Here is a 17,024-nt window from a genome sequence, read left to right on the forward strand (position 1 = left end):
GCACCCAGAGGAAACCAGCACATGCACGAGGAGAACATGCAAACTCCACACAGAAAAGCCCCAGGGGTTGAAGTTGTGAAGCAACAATACTAACCACTGCACCACCGTGCCACCACTATGCTAAACATCAGCGAGCTAACAATGTCATTATCAGCATGTTAGCATGCTGACATTAGCATTAATTCAAAACACAAATGTGTTTAAATACAGGCTCAGAGAGCTGCTAGCATGGCTGCAGACTTTTAGGCCATGTTCAGACAACAATTTGACCTCGTGGTTGGGGAACATGTAAAATGCATTTCTTCTGACATTTTATAAGCAAAAGACTTAAAGTCACTGGCAGATTAATCATTAATTGAAAAGTTGCTTCTCTAGATCCTGTAAATAGGTTCAGCTGCCTTCAGCTTCAGCCTATTTTTTTGTTTTTGTTTTTATGTTTAATATTCTAAATGCAAATATGCATGGTTTGTGTTATGTACTGCTGATTAACTGTATCCACAACACTTGGTAATTGAACTCACTTTTTCTCTCTTTGCAAATGGAAGGAGGCTTGCTTGATGCACATTCAGGGCAGGATGAGGATAGATCCGGCCATGTAGATACAGAATAGAGTGCCTGTCTCTCTGATATCAGTGAGCTCATGTCCTCTGCTGCTACATGGACAATGTGACCTGAGGCTCAGTGAATGTAGGCCAGCCTGGTTACTGTGTCTCCACTAAGCTGATAAAATCAAACCCTGTTAGACTGTTCACCAAGAGTGTGTGTTTTTTTGGGGTGTCCTATTTAGGAGACACGTGTAGTGTGGCTACCTAGGTACACACACACGCTCATCATGCTTGCCTATTCCTGAGGGCTCAGCGATGCTGCTCCTCTGTCAGCCTGTTCTTTGCAGACCATCCTAAACCTAAAGCATATCTGGTTCTTCACAAACACAGGCATGGCCTGCTTCGTTGCTCAGCCTCGTTCATACTGACACACAAGATACTCATGAGAAGAATTTAAACTTCTATCAGATGTTTGCATTAAGTTCTATGACAGGTCATATTTCCCCCTCCAGTCAATCTGAAGAACTCTGTGGAAGCTAGTTCATTCTGAAAATATAGAGTCAAAGTGAAACAGGAACTACTGGAACTCAAATTATTGAAAGTTCAGCCATATAACATAACCTTACTCTATAGAATGTTGTGTAGTTCTCTCAGACAGGGATGGTACATTTAAAAAACAATGTAATATCATTGTTAATGTAATATTTTGCTTTTTAGTGGCATTCAAAGCACAGCATTTTCCACGAGCCTGATACCACCAGCCAGTTAAACATCAGCAGCTTAACAGATAGCTTCTGCAGAGCTTCTTCATCCTCATGCTGAACTGAGGGCAGACTAGACACTACAGTGACTCATTATCGCAAAGTGTTAATAAGAGATGGGCTGGGCCAGGACTAGCTAGTTGGCATGCGAACTTCAATAGAAGAAAAGAAGTGATTGAAATAGAAGCAAAACGAGAGTTAACATTGGCATTGCTTTGCACCGCTGGAGCTCTTGGCGAGTAAAAGAATGAAGTTTGATGCTGAACTCGCAACTTTTCTTCTAGACTGCTAAGTAAACAGTTGTTAATACTTACGTTGGATATGTAACAATAGCAGAAACTTACATATAGCACCTTTAAGTTAGAGAAGCTGTTAGCTGTTACAGCTGCTAGCCTGGATGTGTTAGGACTTCTACTCTCTAATCAAAGTTGAAACTATCTGTGGAATGTTTCTGTACCTTCACAAGAGATGAGAATTTTTAAAACTTTAGAAAGTAGAGCTGATAATGAGTTTGGATGTTTTACTGCACAAAGAAAAATACTGTAGCACTATCTGTACTGTAACCTCAAATGTCCACCAGGCGTGGTTGTGTTGTGGCTTCAATGTGACTGCCAGAGATAAATGCTGGAATCCTGGCCAAAGTGGCGATGTCCACCATTTTCATGGGCGACGTATTTAAAGGTGTGTTAAAACAGAAAACAAAGTGAATTTTGCTTTGCATCATTCACACAAATTTGAATGATGGACAATTTGTGCATTCTGTGTTGATCCCCTCCAAACCGCTTATGTGCCTACTGAACAGATTCTAGATGTAAGATAGCTAGAAACAGATGCACCAACACAATGTATGGAAGGTGCCTGTGTGAGAGTTTGTGTTCTGCTTGGCCTCTGACTGATCTCATAACTCGCCAAGAACTTCAGTTCTGTCTGATATTTCCGTCCATTCTCTCTCTTTTCCTCGTCTCTGTGAATTTTGAAGCAGATTCATAAAGCATTTCACCGACTTCACATGCAATCGCTCTCTCCCTAAAATTTGCTTTGCATTCTGTTTGAGCACACAGTTACTCTCGGTTCTTTTTCCTGTTCCTCTACCTTTGCACACTGGACCTCATTTTACTGGAGAAGCCTACATCTCAGTACTGTGGCATTTACTAATGAAAGTATATCAATGCCTATGTGTAATCTCAAATGATTTAAAATTCATAAAACTTATTTTTGATGACACATTTAATTGTGTTACTGGCTTAAACCTACTACCAGTAGCACAACTAGTTTTTCTTGTTTGTTTATGTAATCATTTTTATTTCCTCAGAAGTCTATGAAGCAGGAGAAGGAATGCTATGATTTAACTTCTGCTACTATACACTATTCAGGAAATAGGGATACAAAATAAAGGCAGTGACTGAGCTGTAGTACAATAATTTAACTTATTGAAGTACGGCCCCAAAGTATATTTTACCAGCAATCATAAGTGAACTGGAAACCTGTTGTAAAACAGCGGTAAAAATAGCATTGCAAACAACATTTAAACCAGGACTAGACAGAATTGCAAAACAGCCACATCCAGTGGAGTTCCAGGGTTAATAATCTTAACTCTTATGCACATGAATTCATGTAAGATGCATAGTGATGACCTGCTCTACCTCCTAAGCAACAGCCACCCTTTTTTACATTGTGACTTTCCAAATTGTATTCTTAGTCTGCAATTTCCATTTTTTTTTTTTTTTGCAACATCAAAAACAACAAATTAGCTTTCCTAACAAGAAATGAGGGGAGCAATGCTTAGCTGAAGAACACCTGTGGTTGTGAAAAAAATAATCACAGTGCAGATTTAATCTAGATGAACAACTGACTTTCTGGGAGAAAAAAGAAAAAAAATCTTCCCATAAAAACAGCCTATGATTCAAAGGCTTAAGTCATATACAGTATATCTTGAGCCACACTTTAACTACACTAGTCGCAGGATGGTATGGATGGCAATTTCAGTCAGTCAGTCCATCACTTTGGTCCAGACTGAGATATCTTAACAACTATTGGATGGATTTTACTGAAATTTGGTACCGATATCCATGGTCCCCAGAAGACAAATCCTAATGGCTTTGATGACCAGCAGATCAACATTTCAGTTTTTCCAGTACTACCAAATACCCACCAAACTAATGAGTACCCTCAGCTGTACTTTATGTTTAGTGCTAATTAGCAAATGTTAGCATTCTTCCACTAAACTATTATGGACAAATATAGAGCATAATGTGTTATGTAGTAAATATTATACTAGCTAAACATCAACATGTTAGCATTGGCATTTAGCTCAAAGCATCACTGTGCCGAAGTACAGCTCAGCGTTGCCAAATTGTGCGTATCTCTATTTAATTGGACTGGACATAATAATTTGAGCTACTTTTTGTACCATTTGGGAATTGCACCAAATAAAAGTAAGTTTACATTCCAATAATTTGCTCCTTCCTCTCATCTGAATAGTTTGATTGAGATTGACAGAGCACTGAGTTCAGTCACTCAACTCAACATGGAATCACTGATAACTGATGACTCTCAAAACCAAATGTCATTTCAGTTTATTACAACTGAGTTGAAACTTTTTCTTTTCCAATCATTATTCTGTCATAGCTCTGTGATAAAAGGATTTAAAAACTTCTGTTCAAATGGGTGAAAACATTTAAAATGTATTGTAACATTATTTAAAAGACTGCACAGGTGGGAAGAGAGGCATAAACATAGAGGTTCCTTCTAAGAGACTCAATAAAAACCAGTGCACATTTGCATAATGCCACAATGCCATTTTCTTAGTACATCTGTCCCTCAATCTTAATCTGCAATATATTCATTCTTCCCATTTTGAATATATTTTGGAATAAATGTGCTATAGCCTTTAGTAGCTGAAAGTGGAAAATGATTACTTCAAGGACGGGAAACTCATAGTTACTGTGTCAGAAATAATAGTCACAGTAGCAGTAGTTGTGGTCTTAGTAGCAGCAACAGCAGAAGCAGCAGTAGTTGCAGTCATACTAACAGTAGAACTCTGATGTCCCATCTGATAATACCGCTTTGACCTGCATTTTTCAGTTACTCTAGATCTTACTGGGTTCCCAGTATGTGTTTATAGCAGTGGTTGGTCCCTTTGTTTTTTGGCAGTTGTATGCTGTCTCACCACTCACACAAAAATATACCAACAAATATACACATATACACATGTACATGAGCTGTAACGAAGGTGTCTGTTTGAAGGTGTCTGTGTTAAAATAGCAGTGAATAAAGATCACTATCCTTGCCTATCAGACTTGACCTTGAGCTAGCTCAGATGATATGTACAAGGTAACATGTGCACACACATACACTTACGCGCACGCAGAGAAATACACATTTAGGCTGTGGCATTCCAAGGTAACAAAGATTATGTTTGTGTCAGAGGTTATCTGTTGCTCACGCACAGCACAGCCTCATTTCCTGTCTCCTGCCATTGTTCTGGTTGTCACACATACTGAGTACTTCCACATGTGGCACAGTATTGTTTGTTTTGTTACCAACATCTGTTACACACTGGGTCCCTCTGCTGGCGATTACTTGTACTGGCAGCAGCAGGATCACAGCTCCGTTTCCCATTTGGCATTCCTTAATTTTATGTGTCATAATGCAATTGAAAAAACATGTAAAATTTTTACAAAGGTTTTCACAGACTTTTGATCTGTCATTTATATGTTGTATTGTCCAACTTGATGCTGTGTGTGGTTTTGGTCTGGTGTTCACAGACAGCTGATGTTCAAGGTCCTTGCTGTTTCAGTGAAATTATAGGAAGGGTCTAAATATACAGTCACGGGTCTCTGGTCTGTGTTTAAATGTGTCTTATACCTGAGGATCATATCTTATTATGTGGTATGTCATAATCACTGCAGGATGAATTGTTTTAGGAAATCAGTAGCCCATGTAAAAATGTATGCTATCAAATGAGAGATACTTTGGAATGTGAGTCACAGATACTGGTCAGGAAATGGCTATCCTCTGTCTATCTGTTGCCCAGTTGGCTACAGAATATTTTATTGTTGGTGCAAGAGGTGAAAATAGGACTTTGTATATCATTAAATTACTTTAGGAATTAGTTTCTAAATTCAGTCTTAGGACATTTTTATTATATAGCTGCTCTTTTCAACCGTGGCTACTTGGTAACTGCCGGTGTTGATGTTCTCTATTAGTCTTTTCAGATCCATTACATTTTGGAATGGGTATAATTATTCTCAGGTCTATTTGGGTTGGGTGTGTCTTTTAAAAAAATTAATCTATACATGTTGTTTTTTGGTAGAATTTTCTTTGCTTCAGTTTCGCAGCCACAGATATCTGATATGCATAAGATGATGCTAGAGACCTGATGCGGGTTTTCACACATGTTGCACATGTCTGGAAAGTAATGGAGCATAAAAGCAAGTGCTGCTGAACTAAGTATACTCATGTTTTGTAGCTCAACTAAAAGATCAGTGATGATATGAAAAATAATGAATAATGAATAAATAGATAATCTGGCTGATTTCAGTACTGCTTTTTACTTTTGTCTGTCTTACAGTTACTGCTCTTGAGTTTTTGTTCCCGCTTCACTCTTTCAGCTAGCCATGCTAGCTGCACGGCTCTAAAGATGGTACTGTCAGATGGTTGGTTCACCCCTTTGGTTGACACTGCAACATTTCAACAACTATTAAATGGATTCACATGAAATTTTGTAGACACACAGTCATAGTCCACAGGTAATATAGCCTACTGACTTTGGTGATTTTCCGAACAGAAGGTCAGAATTTTCTTTTATCCTGTGAAATATCACAACATGTACTTGATGGATTGGCACAAAACTTTGGACACACATTCATCTTTACCAAACAATAAATCCTAATGACTTTGGTGATCCTCTGACTTTTCCCTTAGTGCCACCAGCAGGTAAAAAAAAATGTTTGTTCAATACTTTGGTTTATTCTGACAAGCCTAAGCTGTAGTTTGTATTTAGTGCCAATTAGCAAATGTTAGAATGCGAACATACTTAATCATGATTGCTAACATTGGTAAACATACCTGCTTAACATCAGCATGTTAGCATGCTGATATTAAGCATTTAGCCCAACGTAGTGCTGTGCCAATGTAAATGCATATAGACTTGTGGTCTTGCTATTCATCAACCCAAATACATATTGAAATGTATCAAAACATATGCCTAATGTGCATCTCTTTCACTATTCTGTCACTGCATCACAAAGGAGCTCTGTGCAGCTTTATTTCAAACAACTCACAGCCACTAAATAAAGTTCTCTAATATGGTCTATAATGTTATATTTTTCAACCACAGATATCTTTACAACTCTAAGTGAGAGAATTAGATATTTATGAAGAACTCTTAAAGGCAGCATGATGATTAGCTTAAAGAAACCTGCAATCTTTTGGAGGCTGTGGGAAACGGAGACCTCATTTTAGATCTGGCAAATGTAATGAAAGATATAGGTTGGGGAAACATTTTGATTGCACTGTTGCCAAAGCAGACAGATTTGCTATATGGAGAGGAGGGAAAACTCTACATTTCCAATTTAATTTCTGTTAAAGCAATTAAATAAAATGAGATGCGAAAATGTTCGGTCATGAAAGCCCTTCCAGGAGTTTCAGGGCTCTGCTATGACAGCGTGCTGGCAGACACCTCCTAGGATCCACTGGATGACAAAGTTTGATTTGCAGCCTTGGTCGGGAGGAGCATAGATTGGAGTGGAAAACAGAGAGGATGGAAGAGAGAAATTGTTGTTGCAGAAGAGGCCCATATTTCTGGCAACCCCTTCAAAAAAGAGAGCATCTCATGAATCCATACAAGAGATGTGGTTAGTTTGGAATGAAAAGGAAAGGAATACTTTATTCCTGATGGTGTTTTATAAGGAGTTATGGAATGTTAAGAGGGTAAATGTTTCTCAAAGGTTTATTCCAGGGGCATGGAGCCAGAAACTTCTGATAAACAACAGTACAAGTGATAGCCTCACCCACAGAGCTTCATTTAGCGCAACATTCTGATATGGTATAATATTTATATTCACAATGACTGTTAAGTATTTATCTGTGGCCAAATCTGCTGGAAAACCTTTGACTAGACTTTGGAACAGGCAATCCAAGTAAAGGCACGGTCACGCCAGGTTTTAAAACAGCAAAATCAATTTATTTCACTGGAATTGCATGCAGGGGCACTAATCTAAACCAATGCTAATCTTTTGTGTTGAGTTCAACTTCGGTGAACTTTGACACACGAATTTACTGTGATTGACCAATAGCACTCTATCCTGACAATACTGACCTTTGAGGCAATGGAAAGCTGGATAGTCCAAGATGGAAGCAGCCATCATGGCCTGTTAGTTGTGTTGCACCATCCAATTTTTTTTAACAGATAGTTTCTTTCCCTCTTCAATAACTCTGTATTGAATGGAACTACTGTACAGTTCTGTTCAAAAGTTTTAGGCACTAACAGTAAAGTGAGGATACATTCTAAAATAATTCCATGAATCTTGTCTATTTATGAATTAACTTCACCCAAAGTGCAGTAAAGAGAACAAACCTAAATCAGATCAGTATCTGCTGTGACCCTCCTTTGCCTTTAAAGCAGCACCAGTTCTCCGTGGTACACCTGCACAGAGATGAACTTCACTCTGCCACTTTCTGGTGTGACCAGGAGCTGGCTGATATCTATGATTTTATATGCCCTGGGACTATATAACTTTGTGATGCATTTTAAACCATGGTAGTCTTTTATCATCTCGGGTTGTATTAATCCACTCCAGACAAAATTTAAAATCGATAAACAGGACTGTTTTATTAAAATATTGGATTTATATGTGATTTTAGTATCAATATAATGATGTACCTTCCTACCAGGTATTTAATTCACTGGATTAGCTAAAAACTTTTCCGCCTCCTTATTTTATCCATAAAAAGTTTCTCGATAGATTTTCCAGAAACCTTACTTTTATTATGATGTGAATCAATATTGAAATATAAAATTACATATACTGTGATAGAGAATTTTATCCATATTGTCAACCCCTTGACCAAACTATTGTGAACTGATTGCACTGCAGTAAATTAATTTTACTGGATTTAAAAAGTGCCATATATTAACTTTTGTATTTAACTGTTTTTCATATGACCAGTTTATCTGCCAATATGTCACTATTTCACTGTAGTATCTGTAAGGATTAAAGGATAATTGGCCATCCTTTCTATTGGTTATGGTGACATTGTATTGATCAAAAACTAGACTTCTAGTGTTTCTTGCCCGGGTTGGATTTTGTTGTAGTGACATCTCAGTGATTTCAGTAATACAGTATAAAAGTGTATGGTATTCCCCTTATATCAGCAAACTGGTATGGAAGAGTCTTTTGGCAAGATACTGAACCCTCAAATCGCTCCAAAATTGTATCACTGGTATGTGAGTATGTGTGTGTATGTATAGAAAAGCGCTATACGTGTGTGTGAATGGGTGAATTGGCATATAGTGTAACACGCTTTGAGTGGTCAATTAGACTAGAAAAGCGTTATATAAGTCCAGTCCGTTTACCGTTCCATTTCAATTTTTCCTTGCTCTCTCTTTCTCATGCTCTGTCAGGACTTGGAGCTGCTGGAGTCTGTCCTGCGTTCCAGGGTCCCGGGCACTGACGGTCAGGAGGCCTGGGACAGTCGTGGTGGTAGCGGCGGTGTTAACACGACCAGCTCACGCTCATCCGCTGGCCTGAGCCGGCAGGAGCGCAGCAGGCAGCTGTGGGAGGACATGAGCACAGCGGAGGAAGACTCCAGCAAACTCAACGCCCTGCAGCTTCGCCTGGATGAGTCCCAGAAAGTCCTGCTGAAAGAGAGAGAGTAAGAGAGACAGGAAATACAAACTGTCTGAACTGTGTGTAACTATATGAAATGTGAAATAACATCAGTTGTATCAGAAGCAGTAGAGACTTCGGTTATTCCAGCTTAGCCTTTTTTTTTTCTTAAACCCATGATGGAATGTCACTTTAATCTGATGATGCTGTTTACTTCTACTCCACTAAATTTTAGAAGGTAATGTTGTACCTCCACTAAATTTATGTAACAGGAATAGTAGGTATTTATTTGAAGATTGATATTTTACCTACAAAACGTGGTCAGTTTATAAAATGCAATTCATTCTTATAGATTAAACTACCGCAAAGTATGTTATATAGTTGAAATTGTCTCCACAACCACCAGCTGTAAATGCTACTTTGATTATACTTCATCAGTAGTAGTAATCCAATTTTAGAACAACATAACAATGACAGAGGCCAATCTGTATAATGAGTTCTTTTACTTTGAAGGACATTTTGCTGACAACAATATAGTTTTAAGAGGCACTCCACCAATTTTACACATCAAAATCATCTTACTCTTTATGAGGAGTACTGTTCAGCCTGTGAAAACAGTTAAAGTGTTTCCTGTGGCTCTGGAGGAGCTTTGTCAAGTCTGACTGGGAAACCACCTTAAAAGTGAGATATGAGTGGCATGTAGGTGCTACTGGAGCATTTGGTCCATATAATTCTCACCGACTGAACACCGTTTAGCTGTCTCTTGTGCTGAAGCTGACTGAAAGCAGAAATTTACTAGACAAAAAGAGTTTTCAAGTATATTACTTGAGGATTATGCGAGGAGAAAACATAATTTGTTTTTATTTATCGATTCAAATGATTTTATTTTCCCATCCACCATAATGTGTGAGGAAATAAAGTCTTATTTATCTAATTTATGTTACAAACTTGACTGCAGGGAGGTGGAAACACCTGTTTACCAGGCGGGCAAAGGTCTAACAAAAAGAAGCTATTGGTTGAATTGTAGGATCCAGCGTTTTTATAGGTTGACCCATACTATGGACTAAAAGATAGAATAACTCAGCCTCTGCTGCTTAGATTTTCAGTATTCCATTTTATATTTGTTTCTCGTGAATCCCCAAAAGTTATGTAGGACTTGTAATAGAGTATTTTTACACTGAGGTATTACTATGTGCCATATACTGTATTTATATATTTTTTTTTAGTTTTTTACCTCCTACAAAAGGCCACCCGCTTTCTCATAGGAGCAAGTATAGTGTTGTCTTTTATTACCTTGGTAAAAGTGTTGTTACTCACCTGCCAACCTGTAAAGACTAGTGTAACCTGTAACCATAGCTGACAATGAAAATTCCTCCACCACTCCACCATTCTACAGCCAGTCATTGTGATGCCACCTCTAGTAGCAGCTCTTTCAGAAGTACAGCAGCTGAGGCCAAGAAGGGCATCCCACACTTTTTATTTTCTTTGAAAGTGTGAAAATGTGAGATATTTTACTATATAGCCATGAGATACCAGCAGAGTACAAAACAGGAGTGCCATAGGTAAAATGTGCAACTTGACAGGTATACGGTGGTTGTAAGAGGTGGTTAAATTGGTTATAACTGAAACCAGGACTGACCACACTCACTGCTATCATACCCCTAGCTCTGGCTGTGAAATACAGAAATCAGTTTCCATGGATGGCTGGTCACTTGTGCTATTTGTTTTTGAGTATCCTGTGCTTCATTCACCATTATTTTTTTTTTACCACTAGAGCCCAAATAGTATGCAGTGTAATGTACTAGAGTCATAAAATGAGGTTGTAGATGGTGGCTGGCATTTCACTAGTTCATAATGTGGAACTGTAAAAAGTGAAAAGTCCACTTTGCAGACATTTGCTGAATCAGGTCGTATCACACTCAGATACTAGAGCACTATGACTAAGTGTTAAAAGATATTAATGTGTATTGTGTCTTTGTGTCTTCCCCAGAGACAAACTTGCTCTGAGTAAGAACATTGAGAGGCTGGAGGCTGAACTCAGTCAGTGGAAACTTAAATATGAGGAGCTCAGCAAGAGCAAACAGGAGGCCCTCAAACAGGTGAGACATCTGTGTAGTAGTCAGGCTACCATTCTGCCAGTGACAAAGAATATGTCTGGGTGGACTACTACTGAACATAGATACAATAGACATTCAGGCACTGTTGTTGCATACGATCTATTTTCTACTTTCTCTATTGGCAGAAGGTTCACCTATTGTAGGTGATGGTTCCACAAACAATATGAGTTTGTGGTGTTGGATCAAATAAGACAACTCATTCAAGTTTTTGTGCTTTAATGTTACCACTCATTGCAGGATAAATGTTTGAATTAATAATTTTTTAATTAATACTGCTGTGCCTGAGTACAGTCTCACAGAGATGCTAGAATGACTGTAGACTCTTAGTCTTGTTTAAGTAGATTTGATCATATAAGTGAGTATAATGTACATTTCCTCATCACTAATTCTGTTATTAAAACAGAAGTCATGTTATATTCACTTTTTTTTTTAACAGAACTAGTATGTTATTTCACTAAATATTGCAGTTTGCTTCTATTACATTACTATTTATTGAAACTTACCATTTCCTGTAGATATTCCATCGACATTAGTAGCAGGTGATAAACAGCAAAATAACTGCAGGATTAATGTTTGAATTGGTACTAAAACATATTAGTGCGTATAATGTACATTTCCTCAGCAGAGTTCTACTATTAAAACAAATTTCATGTTGTATTCACTGTTTTTTAACAGAAATATTATCTTCATTCACTAATTATTGCAGTTTGCCTTTATTACATTAGCATTAATGAAACTTACCAATTACCAATTCCTGAACAACAGCAAATCAGCAAAATGGAAGAGACTGGAATAATTAGTGAATGAAAACTGTGTTTCTGCAGCAGAGAGCTTAAAATGACACAACTGTGATGTTATACCGATGGAATTAGTGTTTTGAAAATGTACATTTATACTGAATTTACAGTGTACTTACAGAGTGCAGCTGAGTCCATACCTTTAATGTTTTGTACCAGACCTTTATTAGCAACTGCCCTCTATTTGATCAGCGGGGACGTGAGACTGGGTCATTTTTTGAATACTGAATTTTATTTGAACTTTATAGTACCATGCAAAGTGCCTTCCAGTGACAAAAAATGTCAGTACATATGTTTCATATCCCCAGACAGCATTTATCCAATTGTCATGTGAAATTACCAAAGCTTTACGTTAAGCTGTGCTGCACAAGATTCTCAAATTGCACATCACAGACTCTCAAATTCTTTAAACCTCTGCCCTCTGATGAAACACAGCTGACCACAGAGTGAAAAACAAAACAAGCTCCAAAACCACCCGCAAGCAAGGTATCCTTCCAGACAAAGCTGAGTGTATCTAAAATGGGTTAACCTCCTCCACAGCTGCGACCAGATGCTTTTTACTTAACATATTTGTTTGTAATTAGGGCTACTTGTGCAGCTTGTGGCAATGGAGAGAGATGGTTTTCATCCATCAGCAGCTGGACTTTGGTTTTGATTCAGTTAGTTTAGTTGGATTTTATTTGTCTCAGGTATTTGGAAGGCATTTCTTAAACAAATATGTATGAAGCCTAAAACTGTAGTTGCAGCTGGCAGCGTGAAGGCAACTCATTAAACACAGAGGCCTGAATGTCAGTGCCTTTTTAATGTACGTTTTTGGTTTTCCAGAATCATACAGCAGAAAAAGATATGTTCCAGTTGTCCATGGTTTTCCAATGGTTATTGAATTGTAAATAGGGAGCCAGTGTGGGAAGATTGCTGGCAGGTGATGAGTGCCTAGTGACTACATATATTGGTCACAAGACTGTGTACACCTCAGGTCAACAACAGCAGTTAGCACAGACATAAACCACAGTGTAGTGGAACACTAAGCAGGTGACCTTTCTCAGGTGAAACACACCTCTGAAATGCTGCTGTTGGTGGAAAATGTCTTTGACTGTAAGCACTTTGTTCAAACTGAAGATAAAAAGAAGGACTGTTTAGTTCGGAAAAGACAAGACAAGACAGGAGTTTATTGATTGCCAGGAGGGAAACTTTAGCGTTATAGTAGCACAAGAAACAGACCAGAGAATTTCGTAGGGATAGGATACAGATAAGTAGAAAAAAATCTATTTAGAAAGCTATATAGAGTATCTTACCCTAGGCGGGTGTGCAAAATGAATTAATATATGTGTAAAACCATTAGTGCAGTTTTCTGATATTTCACAAAAAAGGCAAACACAGGTCTCATGGAAAGGCTCACAGAATAACAAAATCCGTTTGGGTCAGAGGATATGAGAGGAGTGTAGATGGTGACGATGGGGGTTTTGAAGATAAGCAATGTAGAAGAGATGAAGATGAAAGCAGGATAGGGTGAAAGGCTAAGAGTGGAGAGGAGGCAGATGAGACACAGGCAGGGATGAAATGATCAGAAAAGAACAAGAAGGAATGAAAAGGGATGGTAAAACAGATTGGGTAATGCTTATCTACTCACTTGTTGTCCCAGATATTTTAAGATCACAAAAGATGTTTTGTTCCAGAATTGGCCCCATTTTAAGAAGGAAAAGTGGACATCTTTTCTTACAAATTTATAAATCATGCTAAATGTCAAGCAATAACAAAGTTTGAAGGATAGCTGCTGTGAGATATTGAATGATAAATTTTTATGTTTTTTAAAAAAAAAAAGAGTTTTTGATGCATTTTCCCAAGTATCATGTATGTCTAAAGTGAGCACTGAAGTTGTTTCATTTCATCATCACAGCATAACCATTATTACGACTTTGTAGTATCAATACTTAACAATAATTGTTGAATTTTTTGCATTCTGGTGTTTTCAGTTTCAGAGTACAGTAAGCAATGTGAAAATGTTTGCATGCTTCTAAGGAGGTAGGTTAAAGTGATGTAGCCAGTCCCATGACAGAGGAAAAAAAAAAGAATGTGTCATTAGATGCAGAAAAAGGATTTTTTTACTATATATTCAAAAGGTGAAAATATGAGCCAGGTATTTTTCTCAGGAATTGGTGGAGAGCAAACCAGAGTGAGAAGAGAGTAAATATTACATCATTACATCGATCAGATCAACAACTCCAAATAAATGCTGCTAAGATGATAATGTGTCAGAATTTGTGTTTACAGCTTGTAGCTGCTGCCCCCAAGTGGCTGAAAAAGGGGCTATCCATGAACTGAATAAATATATAGAGAGTACATGTATGGGCAAATAATGTACAAAAAAAGAACAAAAACGGTTACATGTCTGTTAGTAACAGTAATGTACCGGTCCCAAACAGATGTGAATGAGACATTACAGAAAACATATGAGTAAACTCTTCATTCGGATCCTCTGAGCGTAATGTCCTTATATAGAAAATCCATTTACATTTCAGTCTAAGTAGTCTCTGATGGTGTCTCAGATTCATCATTGGTTAACAAAGTATTTGGAAGAATATGTACATGCCCGTTTTAAATCAAAAAATTACAATTTAAGATTCAGTAGCTTCCGTAGTTCCTTGTTCAGCTGTGTTATTTTCAGCAAGATCTGTATCAACTTAAAGCATATATTGCAAATGTATGAGAAATGTTAAGAGTGCTTGAAAAGCTGGATTAATGTTACCCTTCACTGTTGTAATATGACCTGTCAGTTTCCTTGATAGGTCATGATATGCACATTATACATACTATCTGTGCATTTAATAAGCAGCAACTAATTTACTTAAAAGGATATTAATGTGGATCCTTGCACCTTTAGTCTAGCACTTATATGCAGCTGTCTTTGTAGAGTTTAAAAACAGGAGAAGGAAGGGGAATTTCAAATGTCTTAATATTGCTGGATTGCATTGGTCTTGCGGTGTCTTTTGAAAACCATTAACAATGCAGGGCAAGATACAACATCCAGCCCTTTGACATTTTGTCTTTTTCCCCCCTCTTCCAAACACCATCTAGCTGAATCTGCTAAAGGAAATGCACCAGGATGAGCTGGGCCGCATATCTGAAGACCTGGAGGATGAATTGGGAGCCCGAACCAGTATGGACAAGAAACTAGCTGAACTACGAGCTGAGGTTAGGAGACAGGAGAGCAGAGAAAGAGGCATAGGACTAGTTAACAACAGCATGGCAGAAGAAAGAATGGGAGGATGGGGTGATGGAAGGAGAGTGGGCAGTAACAGACAAAATGTCAGCACCTCACATTTTTAGCTTTATTCTGTGTCATTTGTTGCCATCTGTTTTTCAAAACAATAATTTTTCGTAATTTCACTTTTGAATCATCTAACTGGATTCTTTTTACCTTTATTTGAGGAAACTATATTGCCATTTTCAACAATCTACTGCTTTACTGCTTAACTACACCCATTCTTAAAAGCTTGCTTAGGCTGTCATCTAGTGGTTGCTATATGATCTGTCTTCTCCTTGTGCAAAACAGCACTATTGTACAAAAGCATAGCACATCTAGGTATGTAAGTACAGCAGACTAGGGGTTTTATGACAGTTAATTTTTAGTGGTTGCAAAGTATAGCACTTACTGAATATACAGTACGGAACAGGAACAGGAACAGTTTGTCAAACTATAAAACACTTCTGCCCTGCATTTAATCACATAACCTCTGCATGGTTTTTAACTACAATCACTGGCAGTTTTTTTTTTTTTTCTTTTTCTTTTTGTACCTGTAAAAAGTTCATTGATATAAGTCCTTATTTTTGTTTGGTCTGCTCCCCTTTATCATGCTTTGTCAGGAATATAATAATGATCCATGGGACGCTCTGAATGCTTAGGGCTTAAAAGTGCCAACCATGAACAACAACATGCCTGAGGTGAATCCAGCTGAGGACCTTTGTTGTTGTCTTGACAAGAAATGCCAAAAAATTCTTTGTTTAAAATAAACTTTAAGTTGGATTTATACTTCTGTGTTAAGGTGCTACGCTTTACATAGGTTCCAAGGTTACACTGCAGGCTACAATGTAGCTAATGTGTGACTGGCCATTTGTGTTTTCCCCTGTATGTTTCTGATGCTGGCAGAGTGACATCTAACCAAGTGATTAAAATGCAAACCTTCTGCTCACAGTGATTACTGCTCTCTATGACTGAATGAATGTAAAAACAGTGATTTCACAGTGGTGGTCTCTTATTAAGTAAAGAGACACAGCAAAATAACATTATATATACTTATCGAGCACTTGTGGGGTGCAGAAGACCACACCTACCTACACTCATGTCTGATGTTGGGTGTGGTCAGAATTGCATCAGACGTGACTTTCAAATCGAAGAGATTTGTGCAGCAATGCTTTTGCCTCCCCACAACATTTAAGGTTAAGTTAGTTTATTATGCTATTACAAACATTTACACCAGGAATGGTCCTGTATAACTACAGGTTTGCACTGGTTATCACTGAGCAGCTCCACTGGAGATGGTGTTTGAGGGAACACAACCCCTTTACTAACCTTTATATTACCACCAGCATTGATTGGTACATTTATCATTTCAGTCTATCATTTCAGCGTCTTCCTTTCTGCTCTCTGTCTCTTTGTATCTCCTTCAGATGGAGAGGCTGCAGGTTGAAAATGCTGCAGAGTGGGGGCGCAGGGAGCGTTTGGAAACTGAGAAACTGGCCTTGGAGAGGGACAACAAGAAGCTGAGGGCTCAGGCTGAAGACCTGGAGGAGCAACTAGCCAAGAAACGCCGGCAGGCCGCCTCCGCACTCGACTCAGACCTCAAGGCCATCCAGAGCGAGCTATTCGAGAGAAACAAGGTGAGCAAGACTTCTCTTAGACATCCCAGTGCTTTCACCATGCTAAACAGAATTTTTTTTTCCACCAGCAACATCTGCCCTCTTCTCTTGCTAT

General features: G+C 38.2%; 1 protein-coding gene across 5 annotated transcripts in view; it reads left to right on the forward strand.

The window, feature by feature from the left end:
- The window catches only part of ccdc102a (coiled-coil domain containing 102A), a 74,403-nt gene that overhangs the window by 36,171 nt on the left and 21,208 nt on the right, over positions 1 to 17,024 (forward strand). For all 5 annotated transcript variants that reach the window (XM_040124113.1, XM_040124121.1, XM_040124089.1 and 2 more), the window contains exons 4-7: positions 8,934 to 9,184; positions 11,129 to 11,237; positions 15,128 to 15,244; positions 16,721 to 16,930. In XM_040124113.1, coding sequence (XP_039980047.1) covers positions 8,934 to 9,184; positions 11,129 to 11,237; positions 15,128 to 15,244; positions 16,721 to 16,930 — 687 coding nt within the window. The remainder of the gene's footprint in view (positions 1 to 8,933; positions 9,185 to 11,128; positions 11,238 to 15,127; positions 15,245 to 16,720; positions 16,931 to 17,024) is intronic.

Source organism: Xiphias gladius, chromosome 1, assembly GCF_016859285.1.
Source record: "Xiphias gladius isolate SHS-SW01 ecotype Sanya breed wild chromosome 1, ASM1685928v1, whole genome shotgun sequence".
In the NCBI taxonomy this organism is placed as follows: Eukaryota; Metazoa; Chordata; class Actinopteri; order Istiophoriformes; family Xiphiidae; genus Xiphias; species Xiphias gladius.